We start from the raw sequence: 20,295 nt of genomic DNA, 5'->3' as shown, positions 1-20,295 counted from the left end.
AGCAAGAGACAGGAAAAGGGATACTGTAGGACTGTCCTGCTTCAAGGTTGTATATGGTGAGATTTTTGGACTTTTGTGCAAACATGAGAAGTATATAATTCTTTATGCCTATTTTTAAAATATATTCTAATTTTTAAATGTTTTTTTTTTATCATATTCTGTAGGGACTTAAAGTTCACCATATCAATACTTGATGAAAAATACCTGTTCCATATTATGCCTAAAATCTTTGTTTTTGATGAGTTGACAGTGTAGCATATAAGATAGTAACTAATGGTTAATAAAGCAATGAGGAAATAGGAGTACAAGGGAATCTTTACCAATGAACCAGAACAAAACAAAATGAAATAAAGGAAGGGGAGACAAGATGTTTAGAAAAGAGCTGGCAATGGAGGTCCATTGATACTCACTGTAACTGAAGTTCCAAGAGGGATGTTATCCTCTGGGGTAGGTTTCTCGCCCTCAGTCAAGCTGACGGATCATCACTTCCTGATGTTCCACAAGAGTGGACCTTGTTTATTCCATAAAAACTTCAGTAAGAATTGTGTGTATACTGGAACAATGAACAATGAGAGTTGAGTAACACCTTTAATGTCTGAGCCACTACTTTATTTCTTTGATTCATTGAAGAAGCCTTCACAGAGCAATGTGTGCCAAGCACAGCTGGACTTGAAGCTGCAGAGGCCGACGCACATGGCCACAGTTCTCCTCTGCGTGTGCCGTGGCCCGGGATGAGGTTGTTAAAAGGTGTGCCTGTCACAGACCAAGCCGCACTCCTGGAGAACACTTCTCCTCAAAACGCAAGAGCAAAATGACCAATAAACTCTGTAATTGCCTTAAAGTCATTAAGACAAATAAAGGGCTGTTTCTCAAGTCACTTCCATTGCTGTGCCTTTGAAGTCAGCCTGGTCTGACTTGGCTAATGGAGACTACGAATTTACAAATTGCAGCTCTTTTGAAACAAGTCCTTTTAGTTCTCTGGAAGCACAGTTAGGAAGCCAACAGTTAGACTGCTCCTCTGTGTTTATCTACCTTTGTGTTCTGATAGCCTACGGAGGCAAAGCTCTTAAAGATCATGAGCGACAGACTGAATTAAATTTGTTTTAATAGCTTGTTACAAAAACAAACTTGTCAGACCTACTTAGAGGTACTGAACTTGACTAGAGCTCAAAGGAAATTTTCTTTTTAAAGAATACAAAATAGTGATTTTTTTTTAAAAAAAAATAGCATTAGAAACAATAGAAGATTTCAAAAAGTGATAGAAATTCAATAATGGTTGCTGGATTACATGATGCTATCTTCAAATTAGTTGCTCAGATTACCAGATATAAATGTGTAAAATTCATTTAAAGAAAAAATAAAACAAAACAGCAACAAAGGAATTATAAGAAACTCAAAAGAGGAAAAGAAAAAGGAAAAATATCAGAGTAGAAAAAGAAAAAAAATCATTAACTGTTCCTCAAAGGATATTCTAAAAAATTTAAAATGGAGCTTTTGTTTTGCATATCTATTTTCTAGTTTCCTATGAAAGGCAGCACTTCCCGTATAATTCAGAAATTCTTTTCCTTTGCAGCTTCACAAAATTGTTTTTAATGTATTATTTTACTGATAAGAGGATGACCATATTGCAGATCCTTTTATGCTTACTTTTGCTCCTCTTCCTATGAAAGTTGCCTAAGAAAGTTAGGCTGAGAGGAATGAGCCAAGGAATCTTGGCCTTGCCCAGTGGTGTCACAAACCATTCTTCCAGAATCTTAGAAATGGTTCCTTGTTCATGAAGCACTTCTGGATGTTATTAAAATGTATATTTTATAAGTCCTAGTATGTCTAAGCTTCTCTTCTCCAATAGGCTCTCAGGTGTTCCTGAGACTGGACTTTTGTGGATTCTTTTAGTAACAAGACTCTAGAGATCCTCTCATTTCCAAGTTCAGAAAATAAACACCATGTATAGTGCTGAAGCAGGGTGGTACAGATAGTGCTAGGTGCAGGGTGGTACTAGATCTATGTATGACATGATAAAAGGATCTGAACAAGTTACTTATCTATACTTCAGTTACCCTCTGAAAAAAATTATAAGAATATTCCTCTCATTGGTATTATTTGTAACCTCCATATTCTAAGTCTCTTTCAAACTACCATCTTTGCAAGGAAAGAAAGAAGAAAGAAAGAAACAAAGAAAGAAAGAAAGAAAGAAAGAAAGAAAGAAAGAAAGAAAGAAAGAAAGACAGAAAGGAAGCAAGCAAGCAAGCAAAGGAAGTTACTTTGAATTTGGGATGACTAATGGTCCTGGTTTTCCTAAGATTTTTTCCATGTTGGTACCAAAACCCTTACATCCTAAGGGCCTTCGAGTCCTGGGCAATTCAGAAAATTTCACAGTTGGCTGATTTCTAGGTGGTGTGGACAAGTAATTCAAAAGCAGCCTGCTCACAGTGATACCTAGTGGGGGAAGGCTTGATTGTATAGGCAGCATGTTTGTGGGTGGCAACTTTATTGCTGATCCTAACTGTGTCTGTTTCTCTGCCTTTGCAGTGTCCAAAAGCTCAACGAGTTTCTCCTGAGTGATGAGATAGGGGATGATAGCTGGCGAACTGGTGAAGGTTCTCTGCCTTTCGAGTCGTGTAAGAAACACACTGGAGTTGTAAGTGCATTTCTCACTATGAAGAAGGGTGTGGGGTGTTATTTACCCCAAGATTTTTATAAAAATACAATAAACCTACTATCACTATACCATATTCTTGCATCTTTTAGCTATATTATACTTTTAGTTCAAAGCCTATTTTTTATGTTATTTATTTTGATCATTTAATGTAAGGCTTTTTTTTTTTTTTCATTTCTAGCTGAATATGTTGTTTGCATTGAGTTGTGCAGCTTAAACAAAGTTTGACGATTAGTAAGGGGCAAAGCCAGAATTGAAATCAATCTTATAGCTTGTAGACCAGTCAGTTCATTCATCCCTTTCCAGACTCAGTATTTACATGAAGTCTGGAAAGAATCAATATGATATTGAAAATATATGTTATATAAAAATAGATGTTGGTTATTTATAGTATGTTGAATATATTATTGTGAACATATATTATATTGAATATGTATTATATGGAATATGTTATGACTTTCCACATATTTTGTGCCAACATGGAGCTACGAACAAGGCATATAAAGCCTTTTCTACCACAGACTACTTTCTTGAATCAGGAGTCAAGAGATACACAAAAGAATAAGATAATTTCACCACGTGAAAAAATAAGGATACAATAGAGTGAAGATGACACTTGCAGCAGGGTGACATTTGCTAAAGGCCCCACTACAAAGCCAGCATTTGAGCTAAAACCTGAACGAAGAGTAGGTACCTCTCCCGCAAAGGGACAGTGCCAAAAAGAGAAAGCATTCCTGGCAGGTGGACTGACAAATGCAGAGAACTTGAAGAGGAATTAATTTGGTTTCTTTAAGGACTGTTGGATCCTGGTGAAGAAACAAAAGAAGAGACAAGGGCCTTTGAAGACCATGGAGAGAGTTTAATTTTTATTGCCTTAAAATAGATGAATAAAAAGTCATGGGAAAGTTACAGTAGTATAATTTTGTTAATTTTTTAAACAATCACAGAGGTTACTGTGTAGCAAGGTGAATAGAGACAAAAAGTGGGACAGGTAGATCAGGGAAGAAGTCATTATCATAAGATGGGGCAAGGAGATGATGGTGAGGATTAGATTTTTCAATTTTTTTTCGTCTTTTTGAGAGAGTCTCACTAAGTAGCTCAATCTGGCCTCTAACTCATAGCAACCTTCCTGCCTCAGCCTCCAAAGTGCTGGGATTACAGGCATCTGCCACCATGCCTGGAAAAAGTTAGATTTTCGTGGTTCAGTGGATTTTGTGGAGGTTGTGAAGAAGTAAACAAATTCAATGTGTGGTATTGATCTAATATACTGGGTGGAAGAAGAGAGGAAGTAGGGAGAAGACTGAGGAATGGACCGGGAGTCTTGACTTGACTCCTGGTAGGCGTGGAGCCAGAAGCTGAAGCAGGGGATGAGAAATGAGAGATGGTGTTGAGGTGGACTCAAAAGGTATATTTTGTGTATGATAACTTTGAGATACTGACATTAGAGAAGAGATTCTAGCATTGGAATATAAATCTATGAGTCATGAGCCTTTAGGTAACATTTAAATTAATGGGAAGAATACACCACTTTTTAAACGAGTATATCTGAAAGAATTTTATTCAAAGTAGTATGTACTTAATAATAATAATAAAGTAGAAATATGCTCATTCAAAGTGAATCTGAGAAGTTATTATTAGTTATTCATGTAAGCATTGGAAAAATATGAGCCTAGCTACACTGTATGTGACCCCACAAAATGCCCATGCCATCTTCTGCCTGGAGATGTGTGGACTTGGTAATATTTGAAAAGGAAATCTCTATGTATCTATGTATCTATCTATGTATCTATGTATCTATATGTATCTATCTATGTATCTATGTATCTATCTATGTATCTATCTATATATCTATCTATGTATCTATCTATGTATCTATGTATCTATGTATCTATCTATCTATCTATCTATCTGTCTGTCTGTCTGTCTGTCTGTCTGTCTGTCTGTCTGTCTGTCTGTCATCTATTTATCTTCAATTTTTCTTCACATTATGCTTAAAACTTCTAAAAATAGCTAAGAAGAACACTTGGCTATATTTAGACTTACAGTTTTCTTTAGATTTTCTGGAGTTTTTTTAAAACTTTCTTTTCAGTTGCTTTATTGAGCAGCTGTGCTTTGTCGGAGGAGTTAGCATGCATGCTTATCTGCAGTGTGGTTGACATTGTGTCAAGATGCTTGCTTGTGTTGCATGGGCACAGACCAAACGTAAAAGTGGATACTGTAAAGCGCATCAGCCCTTTGAGGTGTGGGAATCAAATCTTTAATTAGAACTGCCCTCATCACGCGTTGGGTGCTCTTAGCCTACTAAAGAGCTCATTGGATCATCTTTCAGAGGTCTGAGGCTGAGCAAAGAGAGATGACCTCAAGCAAGGAGATGGAATTAGAGGAAGCTGAACAACTTTGTGCCTGAGATGAAGGATAGAAGGAATATTGAACCAAGAGAAAAATTTTTGAAAGGGAAAAGAATCCCCTTCAGATGCATCCAATATCTTCAGGGTTATTGAAACCAGACTGGACTTCTGATGTCTTTCGGGGTCATTCATCACTGCTCATGGGCCAAACCACAAACGGCAAGCTTTTTAAAAATGGAGTGAAAAAAGCTGTGTGTTTGAAAATAACACTCATGGAAACTCCTTCTTGAGAGTACTGAAGATGCTATGTATTCTATAAACGCTTCGAGTTAAGTGGTTTTGGCTGCAGAATCTCCATGGAGAATTAGTGACATTCCAGAGCCAAAAACCTCTTCAAATTACATCTGTGGAACTCCAACTCAACTCTCTGTCAACACATCTCCTCTTCCCACCCTCTCCTCAATTTTGTGATGAGCATGAAGTCATTCCGTTTAGACCTCTAGGGGCAACACTATTATAGAATTAAAAGCACTAAGATGACAGTGAATTTTTATAGGTGTAAGCTTGCTTTGGGTGGAAAATGTGGTAAAGAATATGCTTAAATACGCTCATCCTAAATTATAGTAGCTTTCTACAGCTTTTATGCTGTACACTTCTGCAGCGGTCATGGCTATGCGAATAAAAAGCAAAACTGAAGTAAAATTATGAGCACACACATATGCTCTCTCTCATCAGTTAAAATGTTTTTAGTATTTTCCATGTGACATAACACTGATAGTGCTATTGATTTTCTTAGTGGCTTTTTGGTCTTTAATTGCATGAAGCCTAGAATTATGCTATTTGATAGTTTGATGTTCTGTTGGGACAACAATCGATGGAAATTGGAAAAACAATATCTTGTTTGGATTAAATTACTGATTATTTGAAGACATTCCTAATTCCCATAGTAGAACTCTGGAGTTTTTGTAAAGCTAAACCTGCAATTCTTGGCCAGAATTTTTTTTAAAAGTTTTACCATTCTAGAGCCTTTTGTTTTTCTAGGTAACTTACCAGTTAAAGTATTACAATTTATCCTTAATAACCTCTGCAAGATATTTAAATAAGGAAGATAATTATTTACATTGAAATATTTGCTTGCTAGTTTCCTGGAACAAATTTTAAACTTACAAATTCTTCCCAACTGGAAATTAGGGGTTGGGAGGTAGCGTGGTGGTTTAAGTGCCTGCCTGGCAAGTGCAACAAACTGGATTCAATCCCCAGTACTGCATGCCATGCCAGCCCTAGAACCCTGGGCGTGCTGTGCTAGTGGCACATGACTGTAATCCCAGCGCTAGGGAGGCTGAGACAGGAGGATCACTATGAGTCTGAGCTGGCACATGACTGTAATCCCAGCACTAGGGAGGCTGAGACAGGAGGATCACTATGAATCTGAGCTACGTAGCATGACCATGTACCAAATAAGTAAGTAAATAAATAAATTTAAAAGCCTGAAAATTTATAGAGCTAAACTTTCTATTTTACCTTTTGAAATTTTTCTTTTATATATGTAAAAAATTAAACTAAGGATTAGAGAATGAGAATTTTCTACTTATGATCTAATTTTAATAACATATATGAAGACTTTTATCACAGCTGACACCATCAATCAAATTGATGTTTTAGTCTATTGATGGAGACTTTAGCATTTTTTCATGGCTTTTTTATTTAATCTTCTTTTTAACATTTGAGATAGCCTCCATCATCCTATAATATTTATGGATCTCCTTCTGAAACACTACACATCTTTGCACAGAAATCCAAACCTTTTGCCTTTGCCAGTCCACAGTAGATCCTTGGGGGATGCCTAGCTCAATATGATTCATATCAGTATATCAGATTCAAAGTCATCATGACGCCAAGGATGATCCATAATGTACTGCTGGAATGTATGTAAGCCCGATGGATCTGAAAAATGGAATTAATTTAATCTGAGTTAATCTGATCACCTTTTGCTAGGACACAGCACTTGCTATTCCTTGGATAGATTCATCCATGGAGCTGGAATAAAATACATAATACCCAGTGTGGAGTGCAGCACCTGAATTTCATCATTTGCAACTATTACATACGCATGTTGCCGTTTTTCCACAGAGTCTGGTATATTAGATTCAAAGTGAGAGCTCAGGATTTTTTTTCATTATTTGCTCTTTGGGAAAAGCCATTGAAAATATTGAAATATGACATTCACTTTGGAATTTAAGTAGAGTAGCAATGTGAGTTAATGTTTAGTAAAATCCCAAGCTTTCTTTTTTTAAAATTAAACTTCCACTTGTGTTGTTTTCTATTTGGAATGCTGCAGCCAAAAACTATAAACAGGAAACAGCCTGGAAGATACCACCTGGACAGCTATGAGCAATCCGCCAGACGCCTCCGTCCCGCAGAGACTGAAGATATGGCGATCAAGGTGATCGCATTTCGTAGATTCTTATGTGAATGGAAGCATGTTGCTCTTTGTATTGCTCAGCTATCTTTTTGCAAGTAAAAAAAGTATCTGATGCCCACACGTGAAAGGAGGAGAGGTTTAACTCATGGTGGCAGAGGGTTCAGTCCATGGTATATTTGCTCCAAAGCAATTCACACCATGGCAGAAGGGTTTGGTAGAGCAAAGCTGTTCATTTCATGGCCCTGGGGAGCCCAGACCAGGGGAAATGTGTTAGGGAGCGCAGGAAAGAGATACATCTATGTATGGAAGCAGGAAGGTTTGTGTAATTGTACTGCAGATTTCTGCTGGTTTGTGGAAAGGAGCAGTTCATGCTTAAATTTTTTTTTTTGTCTTCTGTTTTCATTCTTTTCCTTTTTATCTCTCTTAATTTTTTATATCTTTTTTTTCTTTTTTTTTTTTTTGGAACATCTTTAAAAAACTTTACTTGAGATACAGTCTGGCCATAATTGGCATGTCATGACAAGCAGTACATATTTAGACTAGAATGACAGGCATTCCAAGCATGACTCCACGATTACACATTGCTATCTTCAGTGCAGTCCCTCAGTTCTCATGTATCAGCATATAGACTTAGTCAGGGTAAGAATCCCACCCAGTAACTGCTAGATTGAACAACCTGCTTATAATTCTCAGGATCATTGCCTTACCCATATTGTATGTATAAATGCATGGCTTTGCCCCTGTCATGTTTCCTAGCTTTTCTCTTTGTCCTCTTTTCATTGTCTAATCCTCAAGTTCTCACTTTTCTTTTAATTGTGTTATATCCTTCTATTTGTATTTCTTCTTTGGAGTTCTTATACCAGGGAGACTATACAATATTTACACATGTGGGTCTGGTTTATTTCACTTATGAGTATATCTTCAAGTGGCATCCACTTCAATATGAAGGCTTCAAGTTTATCATTCCTTATAGCTGAGTAATATTCCATTGTATTGCATCTTGGTTATATCATTTCTTTTCTTTTTCCAATTTTACGTGCATGTGCCTGGTAATTTGAACAACTAATTTGCAGAAAACACTATGCAAAACAACAAATACTATTGAATTCATATGATTTTGTTTGGTGAAATTCTGTATCATTTCTGTTTTTTTCTTTTTTTATTACTATTTTGCATTCTCTTTAAAAATAAAAAGAAAGAAAGGGACCAGGAGCTATGTCTAGTACCCAAGGTCATGCTACATGGCTCACCATGGCACATCCAGAAGTACGCTTTACTAATTCCTTAGGTGTAGATTAAGCCAATTAAATTGACAGTCAAGATTAACAATCACATTCTGTAGGTTTCCTAAATTGTGTCACTGTAATCTCTTTGCAGTGGTCATGATATTTTTTTTTTCTTTTCTGTATTTTAGGGTAGGGCCTACAGGGTGTTCAGGGTCTCACTACTAGAATGAACTCCTAGTGGTCCACGTGTTTACAGCTTCCCAAGTGCTGGGATTATAGATGCACGCCACCACGCCATCGCAATTGCTGTCTCAGCATGCCCCAGGGGTGGGGCTGGCACAGCAGGGTCGGGATCAAACTCCCAGCCACTGTGCCTGCTTGTGGGCACTTTAATCCACTGAGCTATTTGACCAGCCCTAGTGGTTATAATCTTGATAGTATTTAAGAAAGTATTCTGATAGGCTCAGTCCTTCCTCACCTGTCAGCCATCAGTACATTCTTCTAATAGGAGAGAAAGCCTTTCTTTTACATCTCTGTTAGAAGCCGATGTCCAAGCTGTTGTTTCCTATGACTCTTGCATGTGTTGATTTATGGAGAATACCGATATTATAAAGCCATGGTTTAAGGAAGTAAGGTAGATGGGAGTTATTACCAACAGGAAAGGCTGAGGCCAATGTTACGTGTTTTCACATGGCTTCCCAGTGTGTCACACTGCTCTTGATCTTAGTTAACACTTGACATTTTGTGGTCTCCCCAGGCTTTTGTGCCTAGAGAAAACTTGTGTAGAGCAAGCAACCCTGGGAGCATAGGCTGGGGACTGATGGTTGGGACATGTTCCAGGGAGGGGTCAGTGATGTGCAAGTGGGGAAAAGAATCCTTCAGTAATGAAGAGCTCCAGGGCATCAGGGACACCGTGGGCCTAGACACCTATCCCTTTAGACTCCTCCACTCACACGCTCATTGAATTCTCCAGATGATCTAGGTTCCCTGTGGTACTCAGGCTGAAGCGAAGGGGCTCAGTGGGTGTGTAACAGAGCCAAGAGCTTGGTTTAATTCTTCTCTTTCCTCACTACCTGGCACAATACTCATCCTACACAAGGTGTGTTGCAGTTGTAGCCAATGTGCTATTGGGTGGAAAGAGCCAGTGCCATTAAGCTGAGGTCCGGCTTTGGCAAACTGCCATGTCTCTCTGAGCTCTGTCCTGCCCACCGTGCCATTTTGAGTGGTTGCTCTGAGGATAGAATGGTATCTCACATGCACATTTTATAGCGAGTCCATGTGATTCTCAACCTCAGCTACACATGTGAGTTGCCCAGAAGGCTTTTAAAACGTAGGTACAAGACCTGGCACCATTTAAAAAATGAGTTGTGGCTGATTCTTAGGCAGTTACAATGTTCAGGCAGGGTGTGGGCTGCAGAGCCAAAAAAAGATGAGGAATGGGAGAGTTTGAAACGAAGTCACTATCTTGCTGTCCCCCCAAACACACCCAGATATCAACTAAACAGTAGGGACGGGAAAAAGAGCTGTTTTATTATTTGTAATTCTTAGTTTAATACAATGTAAATCTAAAAACATATTTTATTTCCCATGTCTTTTTGTATCGTTTTGAAGGTAAAAGTGAGGCTAGTGTGGTTTTTAAGTTTTCCAAAATTGACCCTTTCACACACCAAAAAAACAAAAAGAAATCTGAAAATAAAAATCTGTTTATCCACACCCCAGTAATTACTGTGCCTCTGATTAGCCACCGCCATTTTGGGCTCCCCTGCATGCCTGAATTTTTATTTGTGCTGAAAATCCTCAAGGTAGTAATAACTTAGCTATCTTTCAAACATATGTTTTATTGTGAAATGCAGCACACTAGGGAAAAGTACGCCTATGTAAACTTTATAAAAAATGAAAAATATGTTGCCAGTTTCCTCAGAAATGCCTGAACACACAGTTTCTCATGTCTCTTTCTGCACAAGTAATTGCCAACCTGACTTTATAGTTTTTTGACTATTCTTATTATGCATGCCCTCCCCCCAAAAACAGATCCCTTATTTTTAGTTGTTTTGTACATTTAGATAGTTGTGCATTGTTTATTTTGCTTTTGGTTGGTCAAGTATTACACGTGTATCATTCATCTGTGTTGCTATTTGAGCCTGTAATTCATTTGTTCTCATTGCTGTGTAGGCTCTTTTTACAAATATACCAGAATTTATTCATCTGGTCTACTCTTCATGGCTTTAGGGCAGTTTTTAATTTGTAGCCTTTGCGTGGAGTTACTAAGTTGTAGAAGGCAGGCATCCCCAGCTTTCCTATAGAATGGAAAACTATTTTCAAAGTGATTAAAGCCAGTTTGCAGCTTTGTCACCATTGCTTTGCCCTGAAGCCCTGAAGCCTCACTGTGTCTAAGCCACCCTGTCCTCTTGCCCACTCAGCCATTGCGGCACCAGCAGTTCCATACTAAACATGCTCATGTCCTGGTGCACTTTTGATTTTCTGAAATGCTTTTATGCTGGTTCATTCCTTCTAACCACACCATGGAGTTGTGTACTGCCCATCACTGTGTTTTGCTTATCACTGTGGATGGACATAATAGTCCGGGGTTGTGAGGATTTTTATCATTTTTATTAGTACGTGATTGCAGTACATGATGATTACATTCGTGATGGGGAGTTGGTGTGTGCACATACCGCATCTTAATTCTTTTTAGGTTCATTCCCATCTTCTGTCTTCTGCCTCCCTCTAAGAGCTGGGACTGAGCTCTGGACTTGCCTCTGTCCTCCCTCTATCACCATTCGCTATGACGGTGATCAAGGTGCCTATATTGTATGAACCTCTTTATCAGCTGGTTATCCACCGTCACAAAAGTAGTTATGGAAGTCGAGTTTTGAACTCTCCTCATGGAAAAAATGATTGTATTTTGTACAAGGCAGGAGGGAATGGGAATGTAAGTTGTGGCAGGAGATATTTATGTCAGTCTTCCTATCCTTTTCTGAGGGAATATTTTCCTGTCTTTCACTTCTGTGTAGCACCTGATCGTGAGGTAATGCTGTATCCTTCCAGTCCTTTCCTGATGTTTTCTCTCCCATACTCTGGTGAAGCTTTGGTGTTTCTACACCTTCCCTTGTCTAAGATCAAGGAACTGGGAAGCTGGAAGATATCACCTGTTTGCCAGTCCATCCTGCCATGCATGTGACACCTATTCTGTTCACACAAGGTCACCACTTGGCACCGTACCCCTTAAAGCTGTACTCCATGATTCCAACCAGTCACTGACAGAATCGCAATCTTCAAGCTTGCTCTGCCATTCACTTTCATGGCTATTGTTTTAGAACATTATTGAAACCTCCAGAATCTACAGCTCCTTCTTTTCTTTTTCCTAATTCTTTAGTACCTTTCTGTAACAAATTAAACTCATTTCCACACACCTATAGCCAGAATGCTGGGTATTATGGAAAAAATGACAGAAAGATACAGCATGGAATCACCACAGATAGACTCCCAGACCTCAGTGATGTTCTGGAGTTCTTAACAATACTTTCTCATGCCTCTTCTCAGCATGACCCTCCAAGCCTACAGTAGCTACTCAGCTGTCACCACTGTCCTCCCAATTCCTGATATCTCTTTCTTCACTGCCATTTTCTGCAGCTGACTTTAGCTTGTGATTCACCAAAAACATTAGCAGAGTCATGGAGGGCCTCTCTCAGCTTCCTACTGGCCCTCTTCCAAAGTCAGCTAGTTTTCCTCTTCTCTTAGTCTCCTTGACTCCTCTGAGAGAAAGTATCCTCCACCTCTGAGGCTGTATACTTTCTTTGAGTACCTTCCACACATCTATAGCCATTTTCATTGAGCCATAGTTTCTTCAACTTCTGCCCAAGCCAGCTCTGTTTCTTATTTCCCACCACATAGTCCATAGAATTTTTTTAATCTTGAACCTATTTTCACTGTAGTTCTTTACCCAGAAATACACTTGTTGACATCCACCATATTTTCCAAAACTAGCTAAAAGGCTTCTTCCAAAAAGGTTTTGACTCATCTCAGTCATTTTTTTTCTTTCCTGAACTGCTGTTGGTACTTGGCCCATGCTCTCTTGAACTTAGCAGTCATGCGCTGCTTAATGACAAGCTAAGTTCTGAGACACACAGACATTTGGTCTGAGCTACCTCCCTATCCCTTTTTTAACTGTTAATTTTGAGACAGATTCTTGTTAAATTGATGTTTGACCAGGTTGAACTTGAACTTGCAGTACCCTGCCTCAGCCTCCCAGAGGTCTGTAATTACATATGTACATCACCACACCAGGCTTAGGCAATGTCATCTTAAAGGACTAGCACCATACCTGTCACGAAACTGTATAGCTTATACTTTTACTTGACAGATTGCAAGCTCCAAAGTGTGCAGGATGGTGTGTAGTAACTTCTTGGTAGCCTGCACCAGTCCAGGTACAGTGCTTCGGCCAGTGCAGCACTTAGTCTGTAGTTGTAAGCAATCGGCAATTTTGTCTTCACTTCACCTTCCTTCGTTGACTCATTTCATTCATAGCTATGTGATGGTATTGGATGCTATGCTTTACATTTTATGAACTGGAGAAAGCCTACAGAAAAAAACCCAGAGAAGACTTTTCAAGGAGAGGCTTTCACTCTTTTCAGTGAGCTCATCCAGAGCTTTCTAGATGATGTATAGTGCCACTTTAGATGACACCAGTCCATTTGTGAAATTCCTAGATAATAATGTCCTTAAACAGCTCATCCTTTGTGCCTCTGAAATGAAATACTGACTTGTGAAGGAGCTGTAGCTGCATTTTTCCCTGTTTTTCAGGCACTGTCATTTCCCCGCTCTACTGCATCCACTTCACCCTCCTCATTCTTGGACTCAGCTATATTTCCTCTCATTTTCTGTTTTTGTAACTGTAAAACAAGTTCAAGTTCACAAGACAAATTCACTTAGAACTTGTTAAAACAAATAGCCAGTGGAGAGGAATACAGGATTTGTGATTGCTGCTGATTGCAGATATTTATGCCACCAAGCACAATTCCCTCATTTCTGTGCTTATTTCCCATTCTTTTACTCTTTCCTTTAATTTCAATAAACAGTGCTAAATCTACACAATTCAGCTAACTCATTACAGAGCCATTCTCAGTTAATAAAATTATTTTGTTGTCATAATTTATGGTTTCTTAAATGTATTTTAGCAAAGGGTCTACAGGGTCTCACTACACAGATCGGACTAAGAGTGATCCTCCTGTTTTCAGCCTCCCGAGAGCTGAGATTACAGGTGTGTACCACCTGACCAGTCTCAACCGCCATCTTAGTACACCCTAGGAGAGAGGCCAGTACTGCACACCAGGGATGAACCCTGTGTCCCTGCACCTGCTTAAGATGTTGCTTTACTCTGCTGAGCTATCTAGCCAGCCCTTGTGGTTGTTTCTGTTCATTTTGCATCACTAGGATTTTTGGACACTATCTACTAGTGAAAAAAAGTCCATGTAGACTTCCTTGGAAAATATTTGAGATGACTACCTTTTTAAACTATATACATATAAATAGTCCAATAATCCCACATTTTCAATGCAAATCACTCTGAGTTTAAATGTTCTTCACAGTAATTGAAAGACTCTTCTTTTACTTCCTTTTGGTTTTTATTTATCACTAAAGTTCTAACTCAAAGTTAAAATTTTATTAATTTGTGTTCTAGCTTATATTGTTTCATTTTTTAAAAAAATGTATTGTATTTGGGATTATTCTCTACTACCACATATATAGTTGCATTTCTATATTCTTATTTTTAGGTCACAAATGGATACTTTTCATGGGGCAGTGGTTTAGCCACACTGTCCAATATAGACATCCGAATTCCCACAGGTAAGAGTTCCTTGTTATGCATTTCTATAATTGTTAATGATAAAAACCGCGGTTTTCCAGGATAACTGAGTTTAACTAAAAGTGAACTTTGAAAGGCCTATCATACACTGCACTGTCATATACTTTGCCATGTGGCTTATGAGTAAAAGTGTCACTACCTGCCCTGCAAAACAGCTTCTGCACTTTGGGACAGGTGATATTTTCTTGTTGATTTGGGGCCATGTAAAAGTGGAGTAGTTAATTTCTCATTTTGTTTGAACAAAGTGTAAAGGAACAGTGCACAAGAAAATTATTTACTTACTCAGAAGAGAGTTAATAAAGCTTTCAAGGAAATTAAGTTTCCACTATTCAATAATTTTATCTATGCATCTGGGTCTATATCGACTTTTAAGTTTTATTGAGGTGTAATGAATCTATAAAGTGGCATGTGTTTAATATTTACATTTTTGAAGAGTATGAATGTATGTATATGCTTATGATACTAGCATGGCAATTCAGGAACTAAATATATAATAACTTCCAAAAAATGTCTTTGTGTTGTGCTGGGTTTTATTTCTAAGAAGCACACTTAACATGAGATGTGTAAAATATTTTAAAGTGCACTACCCTGTATTAGTAATGACAGATGTTGTGTTGAACAGTGGATCGCTTGGACTTTTTCATCTGAGATGAAATTTCATAACTGAAATTTCACTGTTATTGAGCAACGTTACCTTATTTGGCTTTCCTGTCTGCTCTGGAAATCATGATTCTGTTTCTTGACTCTGTGAATTTGACTATTTTCAGTGTCTCATGGAAGTAGAAACAAACAGAATTCGTTTTTCTGTTATTGGTGTGTTTCACATGGCACAATGGCCTTTAGCTCCACCCATGTTGTTGAAATGGTAGGATTTTCTTTGTTTCAAAGCTGAATAATGTTCCATATTATCCCATGCTCTATGCTTTCTTCATCCATCGGTGAATAGATAGAGTTATTTTGTATCTTGGGTGTTGTAAATAACACTTACAATGAGCAGGGGAATGCAGCTATATTCTTAAAATTGTAATTTTAATTATTTTCTATGGACATTCAGAAGTGAGATTCTGGATCACGTGGTACCTCTATTTTTAATTTTTAAAAAGAACTTCCAAGGGCCGGACAAATAGGTCAGTGGGTTAAAGTGTCAGCAAATGGGCACAGGGGCTGAAGGCTTGATCCCCCGGGCTGCTGTGTGGGCCCTGCCCCTGGGATGCACTAAAATGGCAATTCAGACTGGGCATGGTGTTGTGCACCTGTAATCCCAGCTCTTAGGAGGTTATAAACAGTCAGATCACTATGGGTCTGATCTAGTAGTAAGACCCTGTACACCTGTAGACCCTTCCCTAAAAAATACCAAAATAATAATAATAATAATAATAATAACAACAACTAAAAATAAAAATAGAAAGAACTTCCATACTGTTTTCCATAAGCACTGCACAATTCTATATACCCAAGTCTACATACACGACTCTCCATACCCAATTTTAGACGCTATTTTCTACATACTATTATGTGTAAGGGTTTCAGTTTATCCCATCCTTGCTAACAATTGCTATCTTTTTTTTAATAATACCTATCCTAAAAATAGGTGATATGTCATTATGGCTTTGATCAGCATTTCTCTGATAATTAGCTTTGATGAAAACCTTTTTATACACCTTGAGACCATTTCTATGTCTTTAGAGAAGTATCAGTTACTTCATGCATTTTTAATTGGGTTATTTGTAGTTTGTTTTGCTATTGGTTCATAAATGATTCTTTTATGTTTTTGATCTTATCCTCTTATCAGATAGTTTGCAAATATTTATCTCAGTTATTTTCTTTGCTGTACAGAAGGATTTTATTTTCATGGTACTGTGGTTCTATATTTTTTGTTTTGTTGCCTATACTTTTTATATCAAATCCAATAACTTTTTACTAAAATTGATATCAGGAGGCTTTCCCACTAGGCTTTCTTTGAAGATTTTTATAGTTTCAAGTCAAACAATGAAGTCTGGATATCTATTTTGAGTTTTTTTGTGTATGATAAAATATAACAGTTCAAATTCATTTCTTGGCATTTAGATATCCAGTTTTCTCAACATTACTTGTTGAAGAAATTCTCTCCTTATTGTATAATCCTGACAACCTGATCAGTTACCTATACACATGAGGTTTTATTTCTGTGCTTTCTATTCTGTTCCATTGACTGGGGTGTGTGTGTGTGTGTGTGTGTGTGTGTGTGTGTGTGTGTGTGTTTACCTTTATGGAAGTGCCAGAGTGTTTTTTATTCTGTAGCTTTGCACTGTATTTTGGAGTCAAGAAATATGATACCTCCAGATTTGTTCATTCTATAGACTGATTTGGCTTGTTGAGGTCTATTTTGCTTCCATATGAATTTTTACAGTTTCTAAAGTTCTATAAAATATAAATATAAATTGAAGTTTAGATTGAGGTTACATTGAATCTGTAGCTCGCTCTGGGAAGTATGGACATTTTAACAGTATTATTTCCTCAAATTGATGAACATGGGATGTCTTTACATTTATTGTATTTTCTTCAATTTCTTTGATCAGAGTTTTAGAATTTTTCATGTATAAGTCTTTCCTTACCTTGGAAAAATGTACTCCTAAATATTTATATAATAACACTAAAGTATCCAAAAATGAAATTAAGAGAATAATACCACTTCAAATAACATTTAAAAGATTAAACTACTTAGGAATAAACCCAGTGCTAGGTAGAGAGTGGTGCGTGCCTGTAATCCTGGCACCCAGGAGGCTGAGAACAGCCTGGGCTATGTAGTGAATTCAATCCCAGCCTAAACTGTATAGCAAGGTTTTCTGTTATCTGTGCAAGTTAAAGTGAGAAATTAGGGAGGTACTTTGGTGGTGTAGCTCACATTACTTTCATTTCAATTATCAACTTAAGTCAAACTTTCTCCTCAGTGAATTGAATAATAAATTTGAAATTAATATATATGATTTATGAAATTATTTAATTTTTCTCTTTTGTTCTCAATTTTAAAAATAATAAAGTGAGATCTACATATTTTATTTTTTCTTTCCTATTTCAAAGTTCTCACTCACAAGCCGGACCAGGGCTGGGTCCGGAGGGGTGGAAGGGTCCTGAGATCTGGACGTGTGTATCAAGGAAAGAAGCTGTTTGGAATGTTTTATTGCTGGAAACCAAACCAGTCCATCAATTGTGAAAAAGTAGCCTTTTCTAAATTTGTTTTTGCTAAGAAAATTCCTTCTCACACTCTTGTTATCCTTTGTCTTTTTTCTCCAGGTCAGCTAACCATGATTGTGGGTCAGGTAGGATGTGGGAAATCCTCCCTTCTCCTTGCCATCCTCGGTGAGATGCAGACACTGGAAGGAAAAGTTCACTGGAGCAAGTATGTCTTTTAAATTAATTTTTGTTCTATGTCATACACTGATAATCTAAGGAAAAGACTTAGAGCAGTAGATTGATATGCTATGAGTCTGGGGACCCCTCAAGAAATAAGCACAGATTTTTAAGAATAGTGGAAGACCTAAATAAATGAAAAATAATAAAACAATTTATAATAGAGGCTTATACTAATATGAACTAGTATGTTGTAGACATAAAAGGTCAAATTGTAAAATGAAATTTTTTAAAGTAAATGAATAATGCTCAAGAAATAACTTAATACTTCAATGTGTAATGAGAGGTTATGAAGAACTTGCCTTATTTATAAAGTTCAAATACAAATAGAGCTTAGTGATTCAAAGTATGGAGAAAAATTAGAAAATGATCCTTTTCAAAATCTTTATAAGGAGATGAAAATAACTGCTTTATTTTTTACACTTAGTATAAACTAGACACTAGAAGTACCTGGCTAGAGATGATTAGGCTAGAATAGTGTGTTGTATAACTCTAAAGTTATGAAAAAGGAAGTAGCTAGTATTGTATTTTTTCTAAATATTGAAATGATGTTTTTAAAGCATACTCTGGTAATAAGCAATTTAAGAAAATGATTGCATAGAATTTTGTAATAAAGAGTAAATCCTGTTTAATTTGGTCCACCTATTAGACTTCCCAGAACCAGTTTATGAGTAAAGTATCTGTAGTTTATGTAAGAAATTAGACTGCCATCTGACAATTCTCAATCTGCTATGCTTTTGCCCCTATGGAATATTTAGCAAGGTCTGGTGACATTAATGAATATTTACTGGCTGTTAAGTTGGTGAAATGGGTTGTCGCTGCTTGTGCTAGTGGAGGCCATGGATATTGCTGAACATCTAATAATGGATAAGACAGGATACCTCCCCCAAAACAAGGAATTATCTTGTCCCTAATGTCACTTGTGCCAAGGTCGGGAAACCATGCTCTGAACCCACAGATGTACTTCAATATCATTTTGCACCTAGTTATGAATTTTCTCTCTACCTGCATAGATATTTCTCAAGAAGTAAAGACTTTATAACCCTATATAGAATAGATTTCATTTAAAATAAAGAAATGCTTAAATGAAACTTTTCCTCGATCAGAACCGTGAAACTTGTTTTAAGCATCACTGATAAAGAAGGACGTTGAACAATGCTAAGAGTACAGTTTTCAAAAGTATTATTTTATGGGAGACCTGAAAAAATTTCATTATCAAATAATAAGAGAATAACAATAATTATTACACTGTGCATCATTATCTTCAAAGTAGTTACTTAAAGTACCTGATACAAGACATAAAAAGTTCTTAGACAAAAACCTCACAAATCTTTCTTGTCAGTGAACTAAGATAAACTAGTAATATAAATGAAGCCAATTAGCATATGTATTGAAAATATATATTGAACATGTGAGCATTTATAATTAAATATTTTTAAAACAATGAATTTTGTAGATTGGGGGAGTATTTGAATATCTTTTTCTTATTTATTTATCTTCTATTTTGTTCTTTGTGTTTCTTGTATAAGAGAAACCATGAGCTATTTGAGCTTGTATGTCAGCCTTACCTCACTTAACATTGCTTTTTCAAGTTTCATCCACTTACCTATGAAGGCCTGTACAACTTGGCCATGTTGGACAAGTCCATGAGACAGTGGGCATGAAACTATGAAGAGCATATTTAGCAGACAGCTCGGGAACTAGCCCTGCCTCAGATTGTTTCACAGCTCTTTGTTGTAGAGTACCAAAGTCAGGCACGAGATGCTCGCCACCCCGCCACTATCACTTTCCATCTTCGATCAAGGAAACACATTTTACTATATAAGTTATACCGTGTGACTTGCATCATAGTGATGATGTCATTTGGGTTTTGTTTCTACCCAGTTTCATTATCATGAATGTCGGGGGAAAGAATTAGAGAGATAGTAACACAATGTTTGAGATTTTTTCATACCTCCAGATATACCTCTATGAAACTATGAAGAGCATATTTAGCAGACAGCTCGGGAACTAGCCCTGCCTCAGATTGTTTCACAGCTCTTTGTTGTAGAGTACCAAAGTACTACTTTCATACCTCTCATGTTAGTCTTCTCTGGTGTTATTTAACTTTTCAAGCTGTGTTCCCACTCAGACCAAACTGACTCCCCATGTCTTCAGTAATAACTAATACCATTTTATTAATTAATAAATAAATAATAGAAGGATCTGGAAAATACTTTCACATAATCTGGATGTTATTTTCTTGTTTCTCTCAGCTTGCATGTTATTTATATCCTATCTCATTTCATAAAAATTGTAAGTTTTTTTTTCTTTTTATAGTTTTATTGATAAACAGAGAGCAATGAGACAGTTTCAAATCAAATCAGAAGAACAGTTTCAACAAATAA

General features: G+C 37.1%; 1 protein-coding gene across 1 annotated transcript in view; it reads left to right on the top strand.

Annotated features, from left to right (window-relative positions):
- Window positions 1-20,295, top strand: part of Abcc9 (ATP binding cassette subfamily C member 9) — a 154,042-nt gene that overhangs the window by 50,485 nt on the left and 83,262 nt on the right. The window contains exons 14-17 of the mRNA XM_004634654.2: window positions 2,530-2,638; window positions 7,343-7,447; window positions 14,427-14,499; window positions 17,792-17,897. Coding sequence (XP_004634711.1) covers window positions 2,530-2,638; window positions 7,343-7,447; window positions 14,427-14,499; window positions 17,792-17,897 — 393 coding nt within the window. The remainder of the gene's footprint in view (window positions 1-2,529; window positions 2,639-7,342; window positions 7,448-14,426; window positions 14,500-17,791; window positions 17,898-20,295) is intronic.

Source organism: Octodon degus, unplaced genomic scaffold, assembly GCF_000260255.1.
Source record: "Octodon degus isolate 3935 unplaced genomic scaffold, OctDeg1.0 scaffold00064, whole genome shotgun sequence".
Taxonomy (NCBI): Eukaryota; Metazoa; Chordata; class Mammalia; order Rodentia; family Octodontidae; genus Octodon; species Octodon degus.
This window is presented reverse-complemented; position numbering and strand designations above follow the sequence as displayed.